The sequence below is a fragment of the Centroberyx gerrardi genome, chromosome 22 (assembly GCF_048128805.1).
Source record: "Centroberyx gerrardi isolate f3 chromosome 22, fCenGer3.hap1.cur.20231027, whole genome shotgun sequence".
NCBI lineage: Eukaryota > Metazoa > Chordata > Actinopteri > Beryciformes > Berycidae > Centroberyx > Centroberyx gerrardi.
In genome coordinates, this window is record NC_136018.1 from 16188635 (window position 1) to 16213726 (window position 25092).

General features: G+C 41.4%; 2 protein-coding genes across 3 annotated transcripts; both read left to right on the top strand.

Annotated features, from left to right (window-relative positions):
• On the top strand, positions 1 to 8626 carry fen1 (flap structure-specific endonuclease 1). The gene is made up of 12 exons (XM_071908870.2): positions 1 to 45; positions 728 to 854; positions 1531 to 1633; positions 1846 to 1948; positions 3736 to 3799; positions 3934 to 4043; positions 4365 to 4501; positions 5193 to 5259; positions 6078 to 6209; positions 6857 to 7008; positions 7835 to 7949; positions 8319 to 8626. Exons 2-12 carry the CDS (start codon positions 773 to 775, stop codon positions 8394 to 8396), a joined length of 1143 nt encoding a protein of 380 aa, XP_071764971.1. The 5' UTR covers positions 1 to 45; positions 728 to 772; the 3' UTR covers positions 8397 to 8626.
• Positions 8627 to 15274: 6648 nt separating this feature from the next.
• On the top strand, positions 15275 to 24964 carry LOC139919213 (B-cell receptor CD22). 2 transcript variants are annotated; one of them, XM_071908876.2, is made up of 8 exons: positions 15275 to 15368; positions 15792 to 15867; positions 16171 to 16551; positions 17265 to 17570; positions 17899 to 18168; positions 20648 to 20741; positions 21122 to 21158; positions 24528 to 24964. In XM_071908876.2, the coding sequence occupies exons 2-8, from the start codon at positions 15795 to 15797 to the stop codon at positions 24747 to 24749; spliced, it is 1383 nt and encodes a 460-aa protein (XP_071764977.2). In that variant the 5' UTR covers positions 15275 to 15368; positions 15792 to 15794; the 3' UTR covers positions 24750 to 24964. The 2 variants fall into 2 exon arrangements, with proteins under 2 accessions (XP_071764977.2, XP_071764978.2); XM_071908877.2 differs by having other exon boundaries at positions 15284 to 15363.
• Positions 24965 to 25092: the final 128 nt, after the last annotated feature.

The window sequence follows — 25092 nt, forward strand, 5'->3', positions numbered from 1 at the left end:
GAGCCACCGGGACAAGTGCACAACCTCGAGAGCAACAGCTACCCGGTGAGTCTACTGTAAACAATTAAATCGTCTACTTCACTATTGACTTTTAACCACATTAGAATGTACTGTCGGCTACAAGATAGCATTGACGCTGTAATGATTTTATGTAGCATTGCTCATGTTTTAGCCTTCTATCTGCAGATGTGCAGCCTTGTAACCTCACCTAACTTAGCTTAGTTAGCCAGGATACGCTGCGTTATCTGCATCCCAAACTCCTTTAAAAAATCTGAATTTGATGTGGTCTTACATTTTTTGCAAACGCACACACCTCTTTGAACATGGCTTAAAACGTTGTGCGAATCGGTAGGAGCAACTCTTCAATTCGGCGTGCACTGGATAGTCTAAGCAGCGCTTATTTCAACAAAATGTCAACTTTTAGATCCCACAGTTAATCCACCTTAATACAGCGTGGTGGGCTATAGCAGTGTGACCAACTCTAAAAGTTGAGATATTGTTAAAATAAGTGCTGGTTGGTGGACTGGATGTATGCCGATTTGAAGAGTGGATTCTAATGATTCCTAAAAGATCCCAAATCCTGTTGTAGGAGGTCAGTACTACATGTACATTATAAGCAAGGCACACAAGTGATAGAGTTTTGCATGGAGTTTGGCGATACAAGAGAACTGAGCGCGTCAGGGCTGCTGCAGAGTGGAGGATTGACTCACATTTCTTTGTTTTCCAGAGTTTGGTGATTTGACGCTTCAAGGTTGAGCTCCAGTCTGCCGCAATGGGAATACACGGGCTTGCCAAACTGATTGCTGACCAGGCGCCTGGGGCTATAAAAGAGCAAGACATCAAGAGCTACTTTGGTAGCTAGCAGTTCCCACTCTTAGATATCGCTGATTCGGCCTACATATGAGATTACATTACATTTTAATGATCCCCTTGGGTAAATTGGGCAATTGCTGCTTCAAATAGTAGGAGGATACACAAAAAAAGAGAATATAAATATAGCCAACAAGCTATTATGAAAGTCAGCTCTAAGAGTGACAAACCTGTCAGTGTGTAGTTATAGTCTAATCAGTGAGCACTGCAGTTCTTTCAGCCTGGGACCCAAATCCAATTTGTTCTTATCCTAGAGTCCAAGCTCACTGAAACCTTCTAGTATTTGTGTCATATGGAGGGATCAGAGCTGTCTTTGCTTTGTCTTGACTAAATAAATCAAAGACAGCTCCTTATTATGTCTGCCACAAGATCCAGTTTGAACTCACCAAGAGAGCCCAGCTGTTCAGCTGTAAAATCACTCACTCATGCAGTGAGTTCCATGAAGACTACGTGAAGCCTCTTTTGCCTAATTCAGTTCTCACCTCAAAGACAGAATACAAAAACAAATCCAAGTTGAAGGAACACAACTATTAATTTTATCACTCTCAGTTAACCCAATACACAGAATCTTATTTATCTTTCCGTTGTGCTGTAGTGAATGTTAATTATTTTTTGCTTTGATGTTGGCTGACTTTGCTGTTCTGTATGTGCCACTTGCAGGGAGGAAGATTGCTATTGATGCCTCTATGTGCATCTACCAGTTCCTGATTGCGGTGCGACAGGACGGCAACGTGCTGCAGAATGAGGATGGAGAGACGACAAGGTAAAATCCCCACGCTAAGACAAGCATTTCTTATTTACACTGGGAAAGAAGAGTGGGAGACGGGGTAGGAGAGATACAGGAGAGGAAGCTCTGATCCTAGACCAGTGGGAGCGTATATGTGGTACCAGAGGCAGAGGATGAGCTCTGAATACAGACTGAAATGTTTCAGTTCCCAAGTGAGTTTCTTGGTCTGCTCTCACTCTCTTCCTCAGCCACCTGATGGGAATGTTCTACCGGACGATCCGCATGCTGGAGCATGGCATCAAACCTGTGTACGTGTTTGACGGCAAGCCGCCACAGCTCAAGTCTGGGGAGGTTAGTATGTGATTTTCTGCTTTACTCTGCACTTTCCCCAAAACTTTGCTGCTCTTTCGCTTGTCATTGTTGAAGTGGTAATCCGCAAGATCCTGTTTTTCTTTTGTTTGTTCTTTTTTTTTTCTTTGGTGCCATGTGCTCATTGCTGTGGTGTTTCTGCACTGCATTACCTGTCAATCAAACAGTGTGTCCAGTACTGTGACGTCTTTTTTAGGGGCCGGGCAGCTCTGCTGCCGGTCCAGCTTGTATTTGCCAATGTTGTTGTTGTTGTTGTTGTTGTTGTTGTTGTTGTTGTTGTTGTTGTTGTTGTTGTTGTTGTTGTTGTTGTTGTTGTTGTTGTTGTTCTTCTTCTTCTTCTTCTTCTTCTTCTTCCGAGGAAATCTAACTTCCCAGTCCTATGCCAAACTTCCTCAACTGGAATGGGGAGCCAATAGTCCTGATGGTGGCGCTACAGCAACCGTCTAAAGTTCTAAACTTTGAAAATTCATTCAAAATCAGCCGTATGTGCTACGGCTTTGCAACTTCAACCTCAATGTAGGCCCAAGTGTGAAGAAACTTTTGTAAACTTCAACCTAGTGCAAATTATGAAGTCCATCACTCTGTTTTTATCAAAAACTGTAAAACTAATTAAACCTATCTCCTCCCACATTTTTTGCTCAATTGACACCAAACTTGCTACACTGCATCTCCAGACTGTCCTCCACAAACGATCCAGCCAGATTTTTGAATTATCAAAAATTGAGCCCGCAGTGCATCAAAATGTTTTTTACTGTAAACAGCTACTGCAAATTCTTGCAAAATAAATCTTCAATGTTCATGAAAAAAATTGACAAAATTTGCTGTCACGGTAGATGAAGTGTGTTAAATTTCAGAATTGTATCTCAAAAACGGAATTTTTGAAAGCATTTTGAGTTCTGCCCTCATGTAAACTATTGCAGTCAATGGAAATAGAGCATCTTTAAACATCAGTTTTTCACTTATGGAGCAATCCATCTTTGTAAAAAGAAATTACAGACATCTCTATGTTGTCTAGATGAAGTACACAAATTCTCAGAATTTTGTCTTGATAACTGAATTTTTGACACTAGTTTGAAATCTGCCTTTACATGCATGGACAGCTGTTATCCTGCACCTTGGTGGTTGGCTAAGTCATAGTGTGAAGCCACCTCTAATTTTCCCACCTCTCAGGTAGCTCAACTCGATCACAACTTGCCATTGGTGGCAAAGGTTGTGAGTTCGAGCCCCGGGGGATGCAGATTAAACATGAATAAACAATGCCTAGTCAGGCTCCTGATTGACCCTCATGTATTTCTCATTCATCCTCCTCTTCTTCTTCTTCCTCCTCTTCTTCTTCTTCATCTTCCTCCTCAAAATGCCCGGCCCCGACACTGCTGCGCAGCAGCTATAATTTATTTTTTCTTTCTTCTTATGTTGATGAAGTTTGATTTTCTGTAGGTGGCGCTCTTTTCTTTCTCTGTCCAGCCATGGTGGCTATCACTGCTCATGCTAACTACCCAGTTCTTCTTCTGTGTATTCCAAACAAACCTGCTGCTGCTGTCTGAAATGTGTGCCAGAGGAAGGATGTTTTGAACAGCAAATGTAAAAGCTTTCATGAACTAGTTATAGACAGAATCAAAACAGACATTTATATTTATATGAAAATGTCACAGATTATTACTTTAACTACTATCACACTATTAATTAATTATATTTTGTTATTTGTTGTAACCCTTGTGCTCTGCCTCTCATTTTCCTCTCTCTTACTTTCTTCTTATCCCCCCCCCCAGCTGGAGAAGAGAGGGGAGAGGAGGGCAGAAGCTGAGAAGCTGCTCGCTCAAGCCCAGGAAGCAGGTACAGTTAATCTTCTGTCACACATTTCTATGAAAAACTAGCTGTGCCCTAGATCAAAAATAAATAAATACATTGCAAGGTTAATGAACACTTTTTTACTTTGGTCATGTATTGAAATGTTTGTCATAACCCAGGGGAACAAGAGAACATTGACAAATTCTCCAAGCGTCTGGTAAAAGTGACCAAGCAGCACAACGAGGAGTGCAAGAAGCTGCTGACCCTGATGGGCGTTCCCTACGTCGAGGTTAGATCAAGTCTCACTCTACAACTCTGACTGAGTTTGAGCATGTGTCCTCCTTAGTATTGAAGATGATGCTGGTAACAGATTTTGTGTCCCTACGGCCATCATAATAATAATAATAATAATTGATTACATTTATATAGCGCTTTTCAAGGCACTCAAAGCGCTTCACATATCGGGGGGGGGGGGGGGGGGGGGGTTATCATGGATTCTAATCTATACTATTCTATTCCTCTACCATTGTCTCCTTTGTAAGAGAAAACCGTAATCTCAACAGGACAAACCTGGGTAAATAAATAATTTATTTTCTGTGTTTTATTGCAGGCTCCGTGTGAGGCCGAGGCCAGCTGTGCCGCTCTGGTTAAAGCAGGGAAGGTCTTTGCCACGGCAACAGAAGATATGGACGGGCTGACCTTTGGGACAAATGTCCTGCTCAGACATCTCACCGCCAGCGAAGCAAAGTACTGCTGCTCCTCCATCCTGCTGTTACTACATCATGTTTTCCCCTGTTAGGCTGTGTAGCAGACATGTTTGGGGGGATCTTGGGGTTGGTTTGACATCCTTCCCTGTTTTCGTTCTAGTGCTGGGTGTCACATTGAAACTATCTTATTGGGATACTTGATAATGACAAAACTGCAAACATTCTCGTTATACTTAATTGTGTTTTGGGGGAAAATGGGGCCAAACTATAACACTTGTTTTAACAATTCACATTTTTCCTCATAGCGATGACAATGTTGTCGTGGTGACCCATCAGTGTTGAATAAATGCAGGGGAAACATTGCACTAGATGCTACTAACACTACTGCCACAAAACTATCCAACAGAGTAGCATTTTTCCCAGTCTCCTTAAAGTAATACTAAATCTTGTATGGATAACTTTGGTGATGTGTGGCAATCTGTTTCAGCAGGAGCCAATAAGAACTCAATATTTATTAAGTAAATCTTTTCTTACTTTCAAATCATTTGAGTTTAGGATAATTGCCTAATCAAGGCCTAGAGTAGAATACAGTATGCTCCATGTCACATGTTCCAAATTCACAGTTTTCAGTAATGTCAGTAGTTCTTCTATGTTCTCTTTTCCAGTGAATAATGGAGTAAGGAGTTGTATCATTTAACAGAATATGATTTCAATCTCCCTGTCTGTTCCAGGAAACTTCCGATACAAGAGTTCCACTTCAGCCGCATCCTGCAGGACATTGGTCTGACCAACGAACAGGTATGGTTCTCGCTGACCTTGAGAAACATGTAGGGGATAAAAAAAAAGCCAAATAGGTCTTATCATTCTGCTTCTAAAGCTTCCATTTCTTCATTTAAAGTACTTTCATAATGCCAGACACGATCCCATCTATGTTGTGACCAGTATACAGTATAAAAATAACCAAGCCACTTATATGATTGCGGGTTTGTGTACCTCCCTCCTCCCCCTTTGGACAATACACACTTTTGCCTCTCATTATTCATTTCACTCTTGGCATTGATCGATGGACTTTATTACGCCCCATGGAGATATTTTGTTGTGGGAAGCTGCTGTCAGCAGCAGAGCAAATCCATAACAAATGACGCAACTTGTCCTAGTCATAACTATCATCCTTTCAGTTGTCACTTGATTCATCAGCCCATTTTTATAAATATAACCATCACTCATGCTTTTCCCACAGCAGTGTGGGTATCAAGAGCCAAATTCAGGTCAGTCAGGGTTGAGGCTCTTCACTCCTCTGCCTGTGAGCTATCAAACCTCATCGCAGTTTGAAGCTTTTGAGAAAAACAATCTACTAATCATGCCTGTTTATTGAGCGGTATCTAATTAATAAAGGGAAGGTAAAGTTCTCCTATTGTCAAAATTCAACTGCAACTGTGCAATCTTCACCGCTTGGCTGCAAATTTTCACACAACTCTGACAATCCTCCTCTAGTATGCAGGAAGTACTATAGGTCATGGGCATTCATGCGCTGTGGGACTGTACCTGCTCTTTTTTTTGTCCTTGCGTTAACTCCTCTTCCACTTCCACTTCCTCTCCCCGGCGGCCCATCCCAGTTCATAGACCTGTGTATTCTGCTGGGCTGCGACTACTGCGGCACCATCAAGGGGATCGGCCCCAAGAGAGCCATCGATCTGATCAGACAGCACGGCTCCATCGAGGAGATCCTGGAAAACATCGACACCAATGTAAGTTCACACGAACAAGGCGCCAACGCTGTCAGCAGTATGGGGTTCATTCCCTCTGGGGCCGCCCACGCTAAATGTGTAAGCACTCACAGTACTGTGAGGTACTTTGGATAAAAGTGTCCACCAAACGGCAGATTTTATGTTCAGTGTTCCCACTGGTCATGGGATTCCTGGAATATCAGGGAATTTAGAGAGATGCATTCCAGTCAGGGAAAGTCAGGGGATTTGATAAAATCTCTATGCAAGTCATGGAATATCAGGGAATTTTACAAATGGGTCAATTCACAGGAATTTACCAGAATGTGTTTCACAACCTGTTTCTCACATTGATTGCATTATATGGTGGTTTTCAGTGGGTTTTCTCCATAGCAGCCTAACTGTAGAGGAAACCAGTTTTTTACAACATTAACCCACCAGGAAGGAAGAACACGTTTAGATCTGTATGTTATCTGCCACTGCATTAATAAGTTTAACCCGAATATGATTTAGTGATTACCTGGATTGCTTGCTTGTTTGTTTACTTACTTAGATGCACACACTTTTTTCCAATCTTTCATTTATTTTATCACTAATTCATATATTCAGTAAAGATTCCATTATCTTAATTGATCAACCCATTTATTGACTTACTGACTCCCCCCATGCAGAAGCACCCGACTCCAGAGGACTGGCTGTTCAAGGAGGCCAGGGGTTTGTTCGTGACGCCAGAAGTGGTGGATTGTTCCACGGTGGAGCTGAAGTGGAGCGAGCCGGACGAGGAAGCGCTGATCCAGTTCATGTGCAACGAGAAACAGTTCAGGTACTCTTTGTAAACGATCAGCAGGCTGTCTTTAGCTGTATTTGCTATTTAGGAGCCAGAAATAAAGGATAAAGCAGACAGTGAGAAAACAGAACACTGCTATAAAGTAGTGAAAAAGTTGGCGCCAATATCGTCTAATTCATCTATTTCTTGGGCCACTTGTCATTGATTGATGAGTGATTGACAGGCCTTTTGACTTGAATTTGCTCTCAGCTAGCCTGCTTTGTTCAGTTGAAATCACACTAATTGAAGTGCTGTTCATAATGTATGACACTGATTAGGTTACAGTTTAGGGCATTTAGCTGATGCTCTTATCCAGAGCCACTCACACTGAGGGAACAGGCTGGGTTCAGTGTCTTTCTGACAGACACTTTGACAGGACACATGGCTGTTGATGGACATGACACTGGTTGGTGCAGGGATCAAACCAGACAGCCTCTCTAACCACTAGGCCACACTGTTAGCCAGGTAGAGGCAGACTTCACCACTCTGGCAGCACTTGAGCCCAACACACTGGGAGGTTCAGTGTGGTCTCCAGAGCCACATCATGTTGGACTCTTTGCACATGGTGTATCCCCTTTGCTCATTGGTGACATCATTAGATATAACCTCTTGAGTTGGTATGCATTCAGTAGGCAGAGTAGTCCCTTCAGCCACTCTGCCCTTGGAGTCAGTGGAAAGTTATGGTGTGAAACGGTCTAAATGCTGCTTCAGATGCTTGTCTATGCTGCTAAGAGAAAGTTCAGGGGGATATACACCAGTGTGCATATGACAATATTTAGCTTTTCATTTATTTGTGTGTGTGTGTGTGTGTGTGTCTCTGCAGTGAGGACAGGATCCGTAACGGCTGTAAGAAGATCGTGAAGAGCCGGCAGGGCAGCACACAGGGACGACTGGACTCCTTCTTCACTGTCACCGGGTCGCTGTCCTCCAAACGCAAGGTGACTACAGGAAAACTACAGTCGTGCAAGCATGCTGGCTCAAATGGCCCTTAATTAATTAGACGGGATGATTAATGATTAATTGAATAAACTGATCTAAGCCTCTTATCATATGATTTTGTAGTCCTTGTTTTTTAATCCTTAAGAGTAAGCTGCTCCTGTAAGTGTTCAGCAGGCTGTCTGTAGGTTCATGCCAGTGTTATATTCTACGACTCCATTTCCCCCTAATCCAGTTTGTATGATGTCCTTGTCCAATCCCTGTTTTTGACTTCTCGGTCTTAGAGTAAGCTCCTATTGTACATGTTCAGTAGTCTTTAGTGTTGTGCTGAACGTTGGACTCATCTGCTGTATTTCTATGTTCTTATTTAGGAACCCGAGATTAAAGGATCAGCGAAGAAGAAGCAGAAGACCGGAGCCACACCAGGGAAATTTAAGAAGGGCAGATAGACTGCAAAGAGGAAGCGAGGCAGGAGGAAGTTGCAAAAATAGGAGAATGTATGATTGGGTTAACTCAGTTTACCAACTGTGTATTGTACATGACCAAATATGTCTCTGTTTGTTTGTTTGTCGAAATCAATACAAACTAGGAGTGTTTTAATAACTGAAAAGTTGAACCAACACAAGGTTTTATGAAAATGTGTCTTTTCTGTTATGGAATAAAAGTAATGTAAGCTTTTTGTGAGATTAATTTTGTGTTTGACTGCTGATAGTTATTTGATAATCTGAAAAGCCACTGCATGCATAGCAACTTAGCCAAGGTATTAGATACTAAAAGTAGTACATTTAACATAAAAGGGCATTATCCAAATTAACATCACAAAGTTTTATTTAGTCATTTAATTCTGATTATTGTTTAAGACTTAAGACTATTTCCTTTTACTATCTACGTTCAACATAATCCATTGATATTATTAGTGTGTCTCAACACCACAAACAATCTTTTAACATGACAAGATAACACTAGCATCAAATTCATGCACTTGGTAGTGAAGAAGTCACTGGATTAACATTCTGTTTTCAGTCCCATGTTGAGTGTGTTACTGATGTCCTAGTGGAGCCAAGCTTCATGCTTTTTCCCTGGCCAGCATTTGGTTTTATCTGTGTAACATACAGTACATGCCTGTACAAGTCCTGAACACTGATCAGTTGTTGCTCTCCAAGCAGCTGTTCATTCATTTATTGACTGTGCCAGACATGTGACATCAGTGTGAGAATATTATGTGAAGGCACTAAGCTTTTTGTGCTTCGCCTGTCTGGTCAAACAATTATTCTGTCTTACTGAAATAATTACAGTGCCCACCTCCAGAGAGGCAGAAGCACTGAACCACAACAACACACATCGCAATAAAAAAAATCCACATGAATGCAGGAAATATAGAAAGATTACACTTGCCGCACTATTGCTCACCCTTGCTTGAGACATTTTTTTTCATGTGGCAAATAAATGGATGACACTGACAAAGATGAGAAGTTTAAATAAATTGAATGAATGAATTTGCTAAAGATTTAGTTTCCCACCCTTATGATACAAGTGCATTATTTCTATCAAAAACACATGGCCTTTATTAAAGAACCGATTTTGTCTTGCTTTAGGCTGGTAGAGGAGTTCACCTCAAAGCCCAGCACCCCTAGACAAGAGTGACTTCCTCTCTGCTAAATAGACTCTCAGTGACACCCATTGTCACCTTGATTTCTTGCCAAGCAATTCATAGGCAAGTAAACATCTGAACCATCTATAAAACACATTTGCTTTTGTCTGTATATTTTATTGAATTGAAGGCATGATGCCCCATGCTTAGTCCAGTGAGTCAGTAATCTGATGTAATTCCTACAACTGGAAAAATAAAATCTACACACCTGGCCACCACCCATCTCTTGTCGTCATTATATTGCATCTCACAGTATTTAATATTGTATTGAAGATGTCACTCTAAATGTGATTTCTGATAACTTTGAAAATGAAAAATAAGCTTTGAATAAAAATTAGGTTCAGGTGTCAAAGGGATGTAGTGGAGGGTAAACCCACCTAAAGTCAGTTTACACGTCTTGTTATTGGCAGAATGGAGTTTACTTACATTTTTTAGGTCAATATGAATCTTTATTAAATTCATAGTAGTCTATACATCGTAGTAAGTAGTGTCAAACTGTTGTAAGTCATAGGAAGATATTGCCCTTTAAGGAAAACATGTTCGATCTATCTATCTATCTATCTATCTATCTATCTATCTATCTATCTATCTATACTGTAATGCATTGAGGTAAACACTGAGAACCACTGTTTACTGTAACAGGGAACTTGTTCAGTCGGCTCTCACACTTCAGCAGCATCTTTTCAACTACATTTTGCTTCATTGGTAAGGCCGGACTTGTGTAGCTGAATTATTTGTGACTTAAACATAAACCTATTACTTTTTTTATACAATGTTTAATGTCGCATTTTCATTAATACAAGTGTATTTAATTAATAGATATCAGGAAATCAAATTCATCTGTGGATTGTGACAGAGAACATATTTGGAACACATTATTTTTTGCCTATCATCTGTCAGCCTATAATTCATTCATGATTATGAACAAGAAATAAAGGACAGAGCAGAAAATAATCAATTTGATCTGCGTCACTGTCCTTAACACAGTGCATAACACAGTGATAAATAATAGTTTGCGTACCCTACAAAATATATATATATATATGTGATAGATGATAGATGGCTCAGTATTAGGGAGCCACAGGTAATTCATGCAACATTTACAGATTTTTATAGAACATTATACACTTCTCAGGGAGGCGACGCGGCTTCAACAGAGGCTTTCCTAAACACTTTAGCTGTTACTGTTATATCAGAGGAGGATCGGGAGAGTCTTGAAGATGATGAAAAGGGCTATATACTGTCTGCCGGGGGACAAATCGCCTGGGCCAGATGGATTCCCAATAGATTTTTATAAGAAATTCTTACCTGGGCTTCTTGACCCCCTGGTAGACATGTAGGGAGACTCTTGTCAATGGCAAGCTACCCGATACATTAGAGCAAGCATTAATTACTCTGCTACTTAAACCAGGGAAAGATGCTAATCTTTGTGGTTCATATAGACCAACATCTTTACTGAATTCGGATTACAAGATTTTGGCTAAAATTATTGCTACTAGATTGGCACGTTTAATACCTGGTCCTGTGTCCATGAATCAAATTGGATTTGTCACTAATTGCTCACCCTGTGATAATGTTCGAAGGCTCTACAATATTCTTTATTTTGCTAAACAGATCGAAGTGCCTATTCAAGGAGTGTTCTTAGATGCCGAAAAGGCCTACGACCATGTCGAATGGAATTTTTTGTTTACCGTCCTTGAGAAAATGAACTTTGGTCCAAGATTTCTGGCCATGATTTGAATTCTCTATAAATATCCAAAAGCAGCGATTCTCACCAACTCTGACATTTCCTGTCAAGGGGTACCCGGCAGGGGTGTCCTCTTTCACCCCTTCTTTTCGCCCTTGCAATTGAGCCATTGGCTATAGCAATTCAATCACATCCGCAGATCCATGGAGTACAAGTCGGGAATGTAAAACATACCATGTCATTGTACGCAGATGATATTATGCTCTATTTAACAAAGCCTGGGATCTCCCTTACAAATTTGGTTGAATTGCTGGATACCTATGGTGCTATATCAGGCTATAAAGTAAACGCCTCAAAGAGCATTGTCATGCCATTGTCATGAATTCAGCAGCAGAAGTAATGTCCAAACTGAACGTACCCTTTTCATGGAACGATAGTTGTCTAACTTACCTTGGTTTACAAATTTCAAATAGATTAGACCACACATTTTCCTTGAACTACAGCCCTCTGCTCAAGAAGGCAGAGCTACCTACCTCTTCACTTGTCATTGTGGGACATGTAACCTTCAGCGGGAGAAAAATCAGTGGGAGAAAAATCTGGCAAAGCAAGACTGATAACCGGCAACATTTCTCTGTAGGTACGTTTATTTTGGCCATTAGCCTTTATGCACGGTTTGTCCTTAAGGGCTTCCGTCGCCCAGTCGTTTTGCTGTGTGTGTTTAGAAAATGTGTTGCGGTTTTCTGTCACCCTCTAATGGTCGGAAAATCGCTTAGTGTAGCTTAGGCTGGTATTGCTGGGAGATTAATCTATATTGCCTTCAAGGAACGGTCAGAATATTAGATTTATCAAAATGGTTTTGATTGCAGCAAATAAGTGTATTGCATTAAGACTTGAAGATAAAAATAAAATAAAGAATAAAAATTACATCAATAAATCAAAATTACAAGTTCATCATATCAGAAATTGTCCATTGTCCACCCTACACCATGTCAAAAGTTCTTGGTTGCTTCTTCAAGTTATACATTATCTTTTCCGGTGGAACATAAGAAGAAAGCTCCTTCAGCCACATAGTATAGCATGGTCAGCTGTCAGCGCAAGTTTCATGAATCCCACGTAGGATTTTCTTATTTTCCTCTTATTGCTTTGTGCAAGAACAAATATAAGAGAAAAATAAGAAAACATTCATGCATGAGGCCCGATGTTTTTGTGGGAGTTTTTCCTTGTTCTCATCGAAGGTCTAAAGTTGGGAGATGTCATTTACATCCAATGTTTCATAATGTGGCCGATGTGAAGCCCTGTGACACTGTAACTGTGATTAAGGCCTATACAAATGACTTGACATGTATTGCTGTTTTATAAAAGCAATAAGCCACTTGGGGCGGTGCTTTACAGTGATGTTAGAACAGCTAAGAGGCAATGTTAGGCACGATGCAAAGTGAGGAGCCTGAAAACCTTTGAGCTGTGGCAAAATCACTGTAAAGCACTTTCTGTCTCACCCCCACTCTCTCTGTGTCGTTTCATTTTCCCCCCAGGACACAGTGGAACCAGACTGCATCAACAAGGTGATCGAGTAGGAAGCATGTGAACCTGTTGACGAGAGCCTGAGGAGAAGAAGATGACATGTTAACCACAGTTGATTTCATATTATTATATGTATATTCTTTTAAGAAAATGATGCTGCAGTGGACCAGTGTCCACAGGTCCTGACCAGCAGATATTAAGAGATATTATTTGGTGAATTTGATGAACAACACGACTGCAAACTTGGGTCAGTGATATTTTAATGTAACTTCTTGTTCTTGAGTGCAAGGACAGAGTATGCTATATTCTACAGTATGCTGTACTCTATTTGGCTTCTAAAAAACTAAAACTAAATACATCTTCTTTAATTTCATAATTTGGGCTGATTGGTGGCTTTTGGTGTTGTTTTGTAATTTAATGTTTTTGTCTTTTTTTGAAGATAAGGAGGCCAGTTTCCACTCAGTTACTGTGGGCCTGGATTCTCTGCAGAAGATTGTTATTCATGTAATTCCTTCTCTTCACTTTATTAGTGTTTTGTTATTTGTTTGCATGTGCAACTAAGCTTAACAAAAAAAAGGAAGTTTAAAAATAGATTAGAAGATGAGGAAGAACTAGAAGGAGTATAGAAAAAGAGTCCCAGCAAGTTCCAAGGTCCTTTTTCCACGCAGGAGAAAGTGTGGAGGAAAAACATTTTTATTGCTCATTCTGTCGTCTGTATTAACACACACAGAGGTTTACAATCACTATCCCATAGCTGTGTAACAGACTGATGATATAATGTGATACCCAGCACAGCTTTGGCTTTGTAAAATATACTTTGCAATGACTCCTAAACTGATTTGCTTCATTTATTTATTGTTTAAATTGTTCATTATGCAAATAAAAGCGTTTGGAGTGAAGAAAGCATTGAGCGGCTCTTCATCAGGTTCAAGTCCGTACAAGTCAGCTAAACCATTTTGAACACAGTAAATACACACAATGCATGAAGTACATATTTCCATCCTTTCAAATATGGCATTATTACAATATTGTTTGTAACATACAACGTCAGTAAATAACAGCATAGCCTATTGTCCTGCAGTGAGTCATGCAATTAAAATAATACATCCATGAGAACTACTGTAATACTATATCCTGAATTTCCCCAAGGGGATCAATAAAGCGTTATCTTATCTTATGTTATCTTATGTTGTCTTATGTTGTCTTATGTTATGTTATCTTATATTATCTTATCTTATGTTATCTTATCTTATGTTATCTTATGTTATCTTATCTTATATTATCTTATCTTATGTTATCTTATGTTATCTTGTGTTATCTTATGTTGTCTTATCGTATCTTATGTTATCTTATCTTATATTATTTTATATTATCTTATCTTATGTTATCTTGTTATGTTATCTCATATTATTTTATCTTATGTTATCTTATGTTATGTTATCTTATATTATCTTATGTTATGTTATGTTATCTTATATTATCTTATGTTATCTTATGTTAGGCTATGTTATATTATCTTATCTTATATTATCTTATGTTATGTTATGTTATCTTATATTATCTTATGTTATCTTATGTTAGGCTATGTTATATTATCTTATCTTATATTATCTTATCTTATATTATCTTATGTTATGTTATGTTATCTTATATTATCTTATCTTATCTTATCTTATCTTATCTTATCTTATATGAATACAAGTCAGAGCCTTTCAATAAGTTTTAGGGCTTCTTTGTAAAAGACATTGCCAATGCCTTAGCATCATATGTAGGTACAAGTGACGTTACACAGTTCCTGTGTGATAATTGATTGCAAAGAGGAAGTGCAAGACCACAGGAAGTCAGAGAGAGATAATGACATGGATTCTCTTCAACTTTTGTCTTGTTGAAATCAACCAGTTGCTTATTTTGAATTATGTTCATCTACTGTTCATTTTCAATAAACCTTCCCTTGGTTGCATTTTCCATTTTCTGTTTTTTGTTGTAGACTTTCTGAAGGCATTGACTTCACAAAACAGCACAGGAAATGTTAAAACCTTGTTCTGACTCAGTAATCCTCGAGAAATAGTGTGTGAAAGAGGAAATTACATTTTTGTCTCAGCTTGATGTCGTACTCCAGGTAATTATAAACAGTAAATTGTACAAATGTTACAAGCCAACTTCATTATAGAGGTAGAGATGAATAGATGGGAGGGAGAGAGAGAGAGGGAGAGAGAGAGAGAGAGAGAGAGAGGCTGTTACAGTCAGTGGTTTGGTTGAACATACTAATTGGGATGTGTAACATGTCTACGTACTGATGAGTGATCCTCTAAATGAACGTACCATTTCCTGCATTGTGCCTCACATAAACCGCATGTTGTGCCCCATTTGTTACTCAAATACCTGAGTGCAGCATCTGTGTTCCTTTCTAGGAGCACAACTTCCCCATTTCTAGGAGCACAGATTTGGGGGAAGTTGTGTTCGTTGGGCTTCAGCAGCAATTCACAAATTGCAACATTTTGTTTTTTTGATCACAAGAACTCACTCTTTCTTTCTTTTTGCTGTGGATTTGTTTTTGGTAAGGTAAGATTTTACTGTTCTCTCTAAAACAAGAGGTTTAGAGTGTACTTCATCTAATTGTCTTAAATACAAGACTTAACTATTTAGCTTACGTAGGTTTACTAGACTGTTTTATTATTGTGTGCTTTCACATGAACTGTACTGCAAACTGCCTTATAAACTATTTTATTTGTTGGGGTTTGGTTTAGCAGAAGTGAGACTCATTTTAATGGACTGAAATACTATATACTCACTGTTGTGGGACAGGATAAGGGTGTGTGGATTGTGATTTTAGGTTGAACTGCAGATATATTTTACACTGAATATCATCATATTTTCAATGTGTTGCTCTGCAGATGTTAATCACTGCTTACAGCGCAGTAAAACACAATAAACTGAATAAAAAGTTTTACTGTAAAGTATTATTGTGTTTGTTTGCATATCCAGGAGATGAGCTTCATGGCGGCCCTGCATGTGAATACTGTGATGCTCAACATGCTACTCTGTGTTTTCTTTCTGTCAGGTGAGCTGTCTGTTCAATCGGCTTTATTTGGAAGACATTATTTGTATTATTCATCATTTGAACGTCATTCAGTAATATGGCAGAAAGACCGGTGCAGATAAAGCTACTTTTTCAATTGTAAATGTTTTGAACGCAAAGGAATATGTTGTATGTTGTAATCATTTACAGTAACAAGTCATTGTGAGGGTGAAAGGGGCAGAAAATGCAACATAGCCTACTGCTGAAGTGTACTTTGTGTAGAATGAATTTCCTCTTCATAGACATTTTCCCTGCATTATGTTAATAACCAGACTGGTATTACAGGAGCTTTGGCAGATTGTGACACATCAGCCCTATCCATTACTACACCGGGGAGGATGGAAGCACTGAGCGGCTCTTGTCTGCAGATCCCATGTAGCTTCAGAGCTAAAAATGAGGAGGAGTTTAACAGCAGCAGACCTGCCGTTGGAGTCTGGATTAAAAATGACCCTAGATTTGGTCAATTTCCAAACAATGTGATTTTCCATAGTGGTCGGGCGAATAATATCTATCCAGTGGATATCATTGGAAACCTGACTCAGAAAAACTGCACCACTATATTTTCCAGTTTGAACACGAGTTTTACTGACTCATACTTCTTCAGGATTGAGAACAGTCCATTCCTGGCAACAGATATTTGTCGTCCTCTTGGCATAACAGTTAAAGGTAAGAAAGTTTTTATTAAGATTATTATGATTATGATTCAGAATGAAAAGGAAAATTGTTCAGTTCCTGCCTTGGCCTATAGATCAAACCTCTTCGTAATTTATGAACCCAAATATGTACTGTAATAAACAATATCAGTGGCAGCTTCATGTTAAAGAATGCTTGAACCAGCTAGAAAATGTGTGTGTGTGTGTGTTTGGGGGGGGGGGGGCATTACCAAATAATGACTGTAGGGGAGACTGGGGCATTGAGACAACTTACCCATGTGACAGCTAGCCCCGCTCTCCCCTACATTATTTCTTTTGCTTGAGTTATTTTTGCTTCTTCACATTTATCTTCCATTTCATCTACATGCACAAGTCTTTACTTTTTGTCCTTTGTTTCCCAGGCTCAGAAACGCAAACCAACATATGCAAAACAAAAATAGTGCTTTTCCAATTTTGCTTTGCTATACTAGGCTACTACTAAAGTGCTGTGTTTAAGGTTAGACTGATATCAGATTGCCGGTATATCAGGCCGATACTAGTTTTAGTGTCCTTGGATGAGGCTTTACCACCCTGTTAGAAATAAAATTATGGGTGAAACACTGATTTTTAATAAAACATATTTTGGTGTGAAAATAGTCACATTTCAAGATATTGAATATCGGCACAAAATATCTGACATTTACAGCACATTCCAGTGTAACACCAGTGTTTGCCTTTAAACCACAGATTCACCTCCTCGTCCCAGAATTAAGATCTCAGGTGAGCAGAGGGAGGGCGAGCTGGTCAATATCACTTGCTCAGCCGTCGCTTCCTGTCCACGCTCCCCCCCTACACTGAGGTGGAATCTCCCATGGGATGCTGAGAACCAAACGGAGGAAAATGCAGACCGGACCATTACAGCTACACTCCAGGTGAACGTCACTCTCTCAGACGAACACGATGGATTAAAGCTCACCTGCTCTGCCAGCTATCCTGTGAATGAAGGAAAAGACACAAAGGCAGCAGAGGAGACTGTGACTTTCAACGTTTCATGTAAGAAAACCTGTGTTAGTTACTGCATTTTGTCAGCGCATAGTGAGCACAAGTGGATGTGATAGACACTCAGCATGCTGTTGCACATTTGATTTGGTGTGTGGCCACCATAAGTACATTATGATTTAGGGAGATTTTCATTGAGTGAAGTATTACCTAGCCTAAAACACTCAACTTGGTTAGGGTTAGGGTTTTCATGTGTTTCTCACAGGATGACAGATTAATTTCTTCTAGGGGATTGACAAAGATAGCTAATATCTCTCTCCTCAGGGTCTGATGCAAAAGTCATCTCTGAAAAGTCTCCCGATCTCTGTCACATTTTCCCCAGACTCCCCTAAAAACACCTTGGCGCGCGTCAGTCCCTCTGCTGGGCCGCTGTCTCTCGGCAGCTGGGTGAACCTGACCTGCTCCAGCAGAGCCAAGCCTCCTGTCAGTCGCTTCACCTGGTTCAAGAGCAGCAAAGATGGTTCCATGAAAGTATCCCAAGGAGATTTTTACAGCTTCAATGTGAGCAGCGTCGATGATGGAGGAGTTTATTACTGCGTGGCCACGAATGATCTTGGTAATCAGACATCAGAGATTCATCTGACTATTCAAGGTAAAACTAGAACTTACTGCATGGAGTTCAGATGTTGTTAGATACAGTGTGTCATGTATTAGTAAAAACAGACGCAGAAGTGTGAGAGCTTAACTATGGAAAGAGATTAGTGCCAGCAGTGAATTGTATAAATTTGACAAGCTCACATTGAGTTAAAAAAAAAAAAAATCTAAAGAATGAATTCAAAAACAGAATTTGTCAGGTATAATGTTAAACTGAATGTAATGGCCACTCACTAGTCTTTTGGTTTCTGGTCTTTTGACGCACATTTTATGACTAGTTCACGACCTAAAGGTATAGTAATATTGGCAAGACATGAAGACAAAACTTCAACTAACTAGTGAAAACTAGTAGTAGCACCTGTAGGCTCTCCAACGTTATTGGATTGAGTCTTTGCTCGTTTTCTGTTCAAGTCCCCAGAATTGAGAAAATTAAATTTGAAATGATTTCAATTCAATAATCACTTTCAATTCATTACATCCGTGCCTTATTTTGAATTCTATTAAAAAGATTTAAAAAAAAATCTTTTAATTGAACAGTTCAATATGGGCATGACAAATTCATGCAATTCAAATACAATCTCCTCTGACCTAATCTATTTCCATACCTTTACTGTGTGTAAAATGTTCATTCCCTACCATGACTGCAAAGAGAGATAACATGCAACACATAACCATCCTGCATCTGATCTTTGTTGGTTTAGACTATAAGTTTACAAAATATTAGGCCCACCTGCTCTTTCCATGAAACATACTGAGTGTGACGAGGTGGTAAGGAAGTGGGAAGCCAACAACGCCACCTTGGGAATTTCACCCAAGGAGAAAACTCATTAAGCACTAGACTGAATACCCAAAGTAGTAATGCATAGGCTCATCCACTGAGACAGAGACGTATTTCCAAACGAAAAATGTAATTTATTAAAAATTCAAAAAGGAGACTGGAAGGAATGGGTTAGGCAATGCAGAAATAAACTACTATAGGCTATTATGAAAGCAGTAGAAAAATAAGTAGTTTATTTTTATTGCAATGAAGGCACAAAATACAGTACCTTCTTTTTAGTTTTAAACTACTTCCAGTCTCGATAAAATCTAGGATTACTAAGAACTACAATTATTAAAAACTACGACATTGTAGTAAACCACTAGAGTGGGCCGAGGCCGCCGAAGGGAGCTAGACCAGGAGGGCAGGTGTCCCAGGGGGTGCAGTACTCACCACTCCTGCAACCACAGCAAAACCAATTGAACCACAGCAAGACCAAGCTTACCAGGTGCCCAGTGCTCGTACTCTCAGCATGCAGTGAAGGGACCTCACCAGGGTGACTAACCCCACCAGGGTGGCACTCAGCTCCACTGTAGAATCCTACTAAATCTCAAAGACACATGCCTCCTAGGGGGAAATATTAAGTACACCAGTTTACAGACGACTCAAGGCGAGCAGCACTGTAGACACTCATAAACATAAACATAAATCAACGTAGGCAAAACTGCAGCGGTGGCAGGGACCTATGAAAAGACATACCATTAATAAGGTGCCATGCTAACCCTACAATAAACCAAAATATTACCTCAGGTGCTCTAAAGCACCCTACTTACCACGTCTGACGTATCACAGGCCGATTTCAACCAGAGCAGTTACCTCAGCTGATGATGCACCAGCCAGCGCTCACTCAGCTTACAGATGGCCTTCTGCTACCCAGAGCAGATGTCAGCAGTGGCCACCGACAGGAAAGCTACCAGTCTACGAAGAAAAGAATAGGTTAAGAGAATCAAACACAAAACATGCTAAGACCCAAGTAGCATGATATTACCTAGCTCCCTGCCTACCTCAAGCTGAGGAATTACACAGACAGACCACAGCAGGGGGAAACATGGGCTCAGCAGGCAGAGTCAGGAGTGCACACACCTGCCAACTAGCTCCCTTTTATACAACCTGCACTGACTGAAAGCTTGGCTAGTGGGAGGAGTTGTCACTGTGCTATATGGGATCCTACTGGGGGTGCAGTGGATAGTGCAGTGGATGCAGTCAGGAACAGTGTTCCCTGCTACATGAGCGGGAAAAAGCTATGATCTCCAATAAATATACACTTTGGAAAGATGTAGATGAAGAAGAGGAGACAGGACTTGTCTTGAAACAAGTGAGACATGAATTGTGCCACTGAATATAAAAAAGATCCTCCTGATATTTTGCACACTCGGTGTAATTGGTTGCTCAGTGACTCATATCCTTTGTTGCATATAATCCCCCTTTTCCCTGTAAATCCATTCAGCGGTGAATCATATAAAGAATGTGTTTGCTTCTTATGAAATCCTACAGAAAAAAGAAAGATCTGGCTCATATGTGACATGTTGAGTAATCACCCCCCCCACACACACACACCCACCCCCCCACCCACCAGCTACATCAGTAGAAACATACACATTCAACCATGACTTCTTCCAGTCACATATTATAAGAACAGGTTTTGTTTTCATTGAACTAGGACCACCTGGACCGCTCGGCTCTGGACCTTTGGAGGTCATTCTGGGAGTGATCAGTGGGATTATTTTACTCATCTGCCTGGTTGTCTTCATTTGGTAAGTATACATATCACAAATTAGAGCACAGTTTTTTTAGCACCAAGGTTTCGGCCACAGCCACATTCAAGATAAAGGTGCAGATGAGGATGTGAGGTCCTGTTGTCCTGTCACTACTGTATGTCTCTGCACCAATGTCTCCGACACAAATTCCTGTGCATCTACTTGCTAATTGAGTGATTCTGATTGTGAATCTGCCACAAGGCATCTGAAGAAAAGTATGACTTAGAAATGCAGCCTTAGATAACTGTCAGTGGGAGTGTTGGTGTGTCAGCGGAGTTGCATTCAACTCAACCTTTGTCACTTTCTGTCTGTGTCCCATCTGTCTGTTTAACCTGAAGCATCATACATGAAGCTGACAGCTCTCTCCTGTCTTCCAGGTGGTTAAAGTCAAGACATACAGCTCTAATGACACAGGTGGGAAAATACTGTACAGTATAGTATATAGTATACAGTATACTGTATACTGGACTAGACTGTACTACACTATACTACACTACTGTAACATACAGTACTGTACTGTACTATTTATACTATATTGTGCTTTACTATGCTATACTATTCCTTACGATATTATACTATACTACACTACACTACATTCTACTATACTATACTGTAGTGTACTGTACTATACTATATATACTATATTACACTACAATATGCTATTTATGTTTCAGATGTAGACATTTGTTGTTGCTTGTTGCGTCTTTCTCCGCCTCCTTGTACTGTAATATTTTGTGTTCAGTGACTGCACTGGAATTGATGTATCACAGTTTGGGAGGTTCCTCAAATCATGAAGAAAGCATGCATGCATCTGAAAACATCAAGAAACCGTACATGTGACAAAACATTCTGCGAAGTAGGAACTATCAGTCGGTTAGCATTCCACTGTTTCTGGAAACTGTGAGCATTCAGTCTCCAAGACTGTAAAATCACACAAGATTACACAATCTCATTTTTAACTCTTTGTGGCACAAAATTGATCTCCTTATGGTTGTCTAAACAGAAATAAAAATTACAGAACTTGATTATTCCCAGTCATGATTTGGTTTTTTTTGACACTCTTTCGGCACCAGAAAATAACCCAAATAAAACCCCTGCCCCATCTCCCCTTGGGACAGGGGCCCTATTGCACCTTTTCTCAGTAAGGCAGAAATCTCGTTGGCCAAAACAGCACAACGAGATTTGTCCCTCACCTTGGTCTCCAGAACGCCTCGAAAACGAGGGGGCCTGGTTGCAAACTGCAAGCGGGATCCGCGCTCCAGGGTGCTGATCACCCACGGGCATGAAGTGCACTGACGCCAGGCAGAGAGGTGAGAAGCGGAAAAAGCCGCCGCTGTGACGACCCCGCCTCTTTTGACTGTTGGGCTGGCTGCTTGTCTTTGTGTTTTGTGTTGCAGACGCCCAGTAGGTGTGGTCGGGTCGTTCATGGATTGGGAACACCTGGGCCCGGTGTTCCCAGTCCTATAAGAGCGCACCCCACTGGTTCCATGATGGGAGAGAAAGGGGAAACTCTGCTCCTTACTCTCCACGCTCCCCATTCCTGTTTTGTTCTACTTTTGACATACAACACTTCACTCACTATTTTAGCATTCATGCATACACGCTCTCACCACTGATTCACTGACTATCACACCCCATAGCATTTTTTATATTGTTGGTTGTTACCAATAAATGATTGGTTGTTCCTTTAACTTTTTGTGTCACCTCCTGTTATTTGTCATGGTTCTTGAGCCGGCCATGACACCGCGCACCGTCAGGTACGCTGCTGCGGCTTGGAGGATGAACGGGTGGTTTGCTCTCTAAAGCCGTGGGGCAAAACTCTGCCTGAAATTGCCAGAACCCCGGGAAGGGCCCTGGTCTGCACCAGACCGCTGCAGGCCAGCATGCCTCCCCTGGGATCCCCGAGACAGGGGTCTGGACTGTGCCGGTTGATGGATAGACTGCGTCCTCACCTTAACCTTCTGGGCCTCATCCAACGCGCCTCCGCTGCAGGCCCCAACACCTCACCGGGGGTTACACCAGCCTCCAAACACAGCAGCCCGGTCCACCTCTGCCAGACCAGACTGGCTCATGCAGACGTGTCTCCGAGCTAGGGTCAGCTGGGCTAGAGTGTTGCCCAAGACCCTAGCCTGAGCACTCGCACCCTGTATCACCACATCAATGACCTTTGCCATCTCCGACATCAGGTCCGCTGGGTCTTTGGACTCCAAGTCTCTTATCAGACCCTCCAAGTACTCCAAGAGGAGAGCATTAGTATTAGCCAGCCTAGAGGCCATGGCTGTTGACTGAAAAGCCTTCACCACCAACCCGTCAGTGGCACGGCACCTCTTATTAGGGTGACGAGCATCCCTACTGCCAGAGGCTGTGGCCCCAACCAACATCGCAAAGGTCGACCCAACCCTTGTGGTTCCGTCCAAACCATGCTCTGCAGCCCCACCGAGAATGGCGAGCGCCGAGCGGGGAGCTGTCACCTCCCTAGGTTTTGCCCAAGACATCTGCAGAGGCTTGACAAAATCTGGAAACACCGGCAATGGAGGCTGTCTCAGCCCCCGCGGGTCTCGGTCCAGCACAGAAGCCCTAGGAGGGGATGGTGGAGGGGGAACACCAGCAGCTACTGCAGCACGCGAGACCAAAGTCTCGACTGACAACTCACCAGCCCCCGAGGAGGAGGTCTGACCTACCCGGGAATTGGCATCGGCATCATCCATTCCATCATAATCATCCTCACCCTCAGAGGAGCCTTGGTCAGAGCCATCGGTCTTATCCAGGTTATCTGAGGCTGTAAAGGACAGGGCGTCAGGATGGGCGTGCTTAGGGGGGAACCCCGACCCTGCCCACTCTGCAGTGCAAGCAATTGGTGCAGACTTGCAGCCATATTTTCTATGGTCTTACGCATTTCCTCAAACTGCCTCTGCATGAGGTCCACCCGTGGATCACAGACTGGGACGGATTCTGTCCACTTCCTCTTCCTGGAGCACTTCCTCCCCTTTGCTGAGCCACCTGCATCAGGAGGAACTTGAACCTGGCCCAGCGGCATTACCTCGTCCGGACCACTGTCTCTTGCATCACCCTCCTGGGATGCCATCCTCCAACTGTTAATTAGCAAAACACAATTACCGCAAATATGCGTATATGTATGGGTTTGTTTTTTTTACTATGACTTAATATGCAGGGCAAAAATATAAACGTGAGGCAATCCCCCTTTAAATTAGACTGCCACTGGGGAAACACACACACACACGGTTGAAGAGAGAAGAGAAGAGAAAAGAACCCTCCTCTCTCTCACTCACCAGCGTCGAATCCCCGCTTGAGTCAAACCCCACGCCATCTCTTCCCTCTAAGAAGAAATCACAGCAGCAAAACAGGTAATAACAAACAATATAATTGCTCGTACAATATCCGCGCTCTTAGCGCAATTACGGGACGCCGCCGGGGTGCCCAAAGCAGCCCGAAAAAAAGTTAAACAACCGTGAAGTAACAATTTTGTGACGACTTCTCAGCATATGCTCTTACCGACCAGGAGGATAAAAAGAGAGTGAGGGTGTGGGTGCGCAGCAGAGATATAGCGCACACAGGTGTGATTAATTTGGCATAATGCTCCTGACCCAAGGGTAGATAATCAATGATTACAAGTTCACTGACATGAAATAAAACGAAAGGGCCGAGAAGCAGACTTATGAATGGAAGACACTCTCCAAACAGACTTTGGCAAAATGTGGGGAAGTAGATGAAGGCTCACTGTATTTCTTGTTTGTGTGCCTTTTCACTGGTTCATTTCCACAGAACCAACTAGGTGAAGAGTCAGCCAGTGAAGCAGAGGAAGAGATCCACTATGGAGAGATTGACTTCTCCAAGCTGGAGCCCAAACGGTTCTCCGACGCGGTGCAGGTCGGAGAGCAGCAGGACACGGAGTACGCAGAGGTCAAGGTGTCCCAGCCTGCAGAAACCCCGACACAGATAGCTGACGTCCCAGAGGACATCTACGCTCAAGTGAAGAAACACTGACTGCATTGACTTGTACATCAATATATTATTATCATTATTATTTGGGATAGGCAAGTATTACGTTTTGGTAGGATTCATGCAATTACCATATTATATTTTGAATGTCCCTAAGAAACTCCAATCCTCATACCATTCACTATTAGTTTTCACAGGTTGCATGAGCTCATTTTCCACGTGATATTCACAACATTGTGTATATTCATGTATACAGGGATATTAAAGGAATAGTTCACCCAAAAATGAACATTCTGTCATCATTTACTCACCCTCATGCCAAATGAAACACAGGTGAAATTTGTTAGTCCATATAACACACAGGGTGGTTGCCAGCACAACTTCGTAG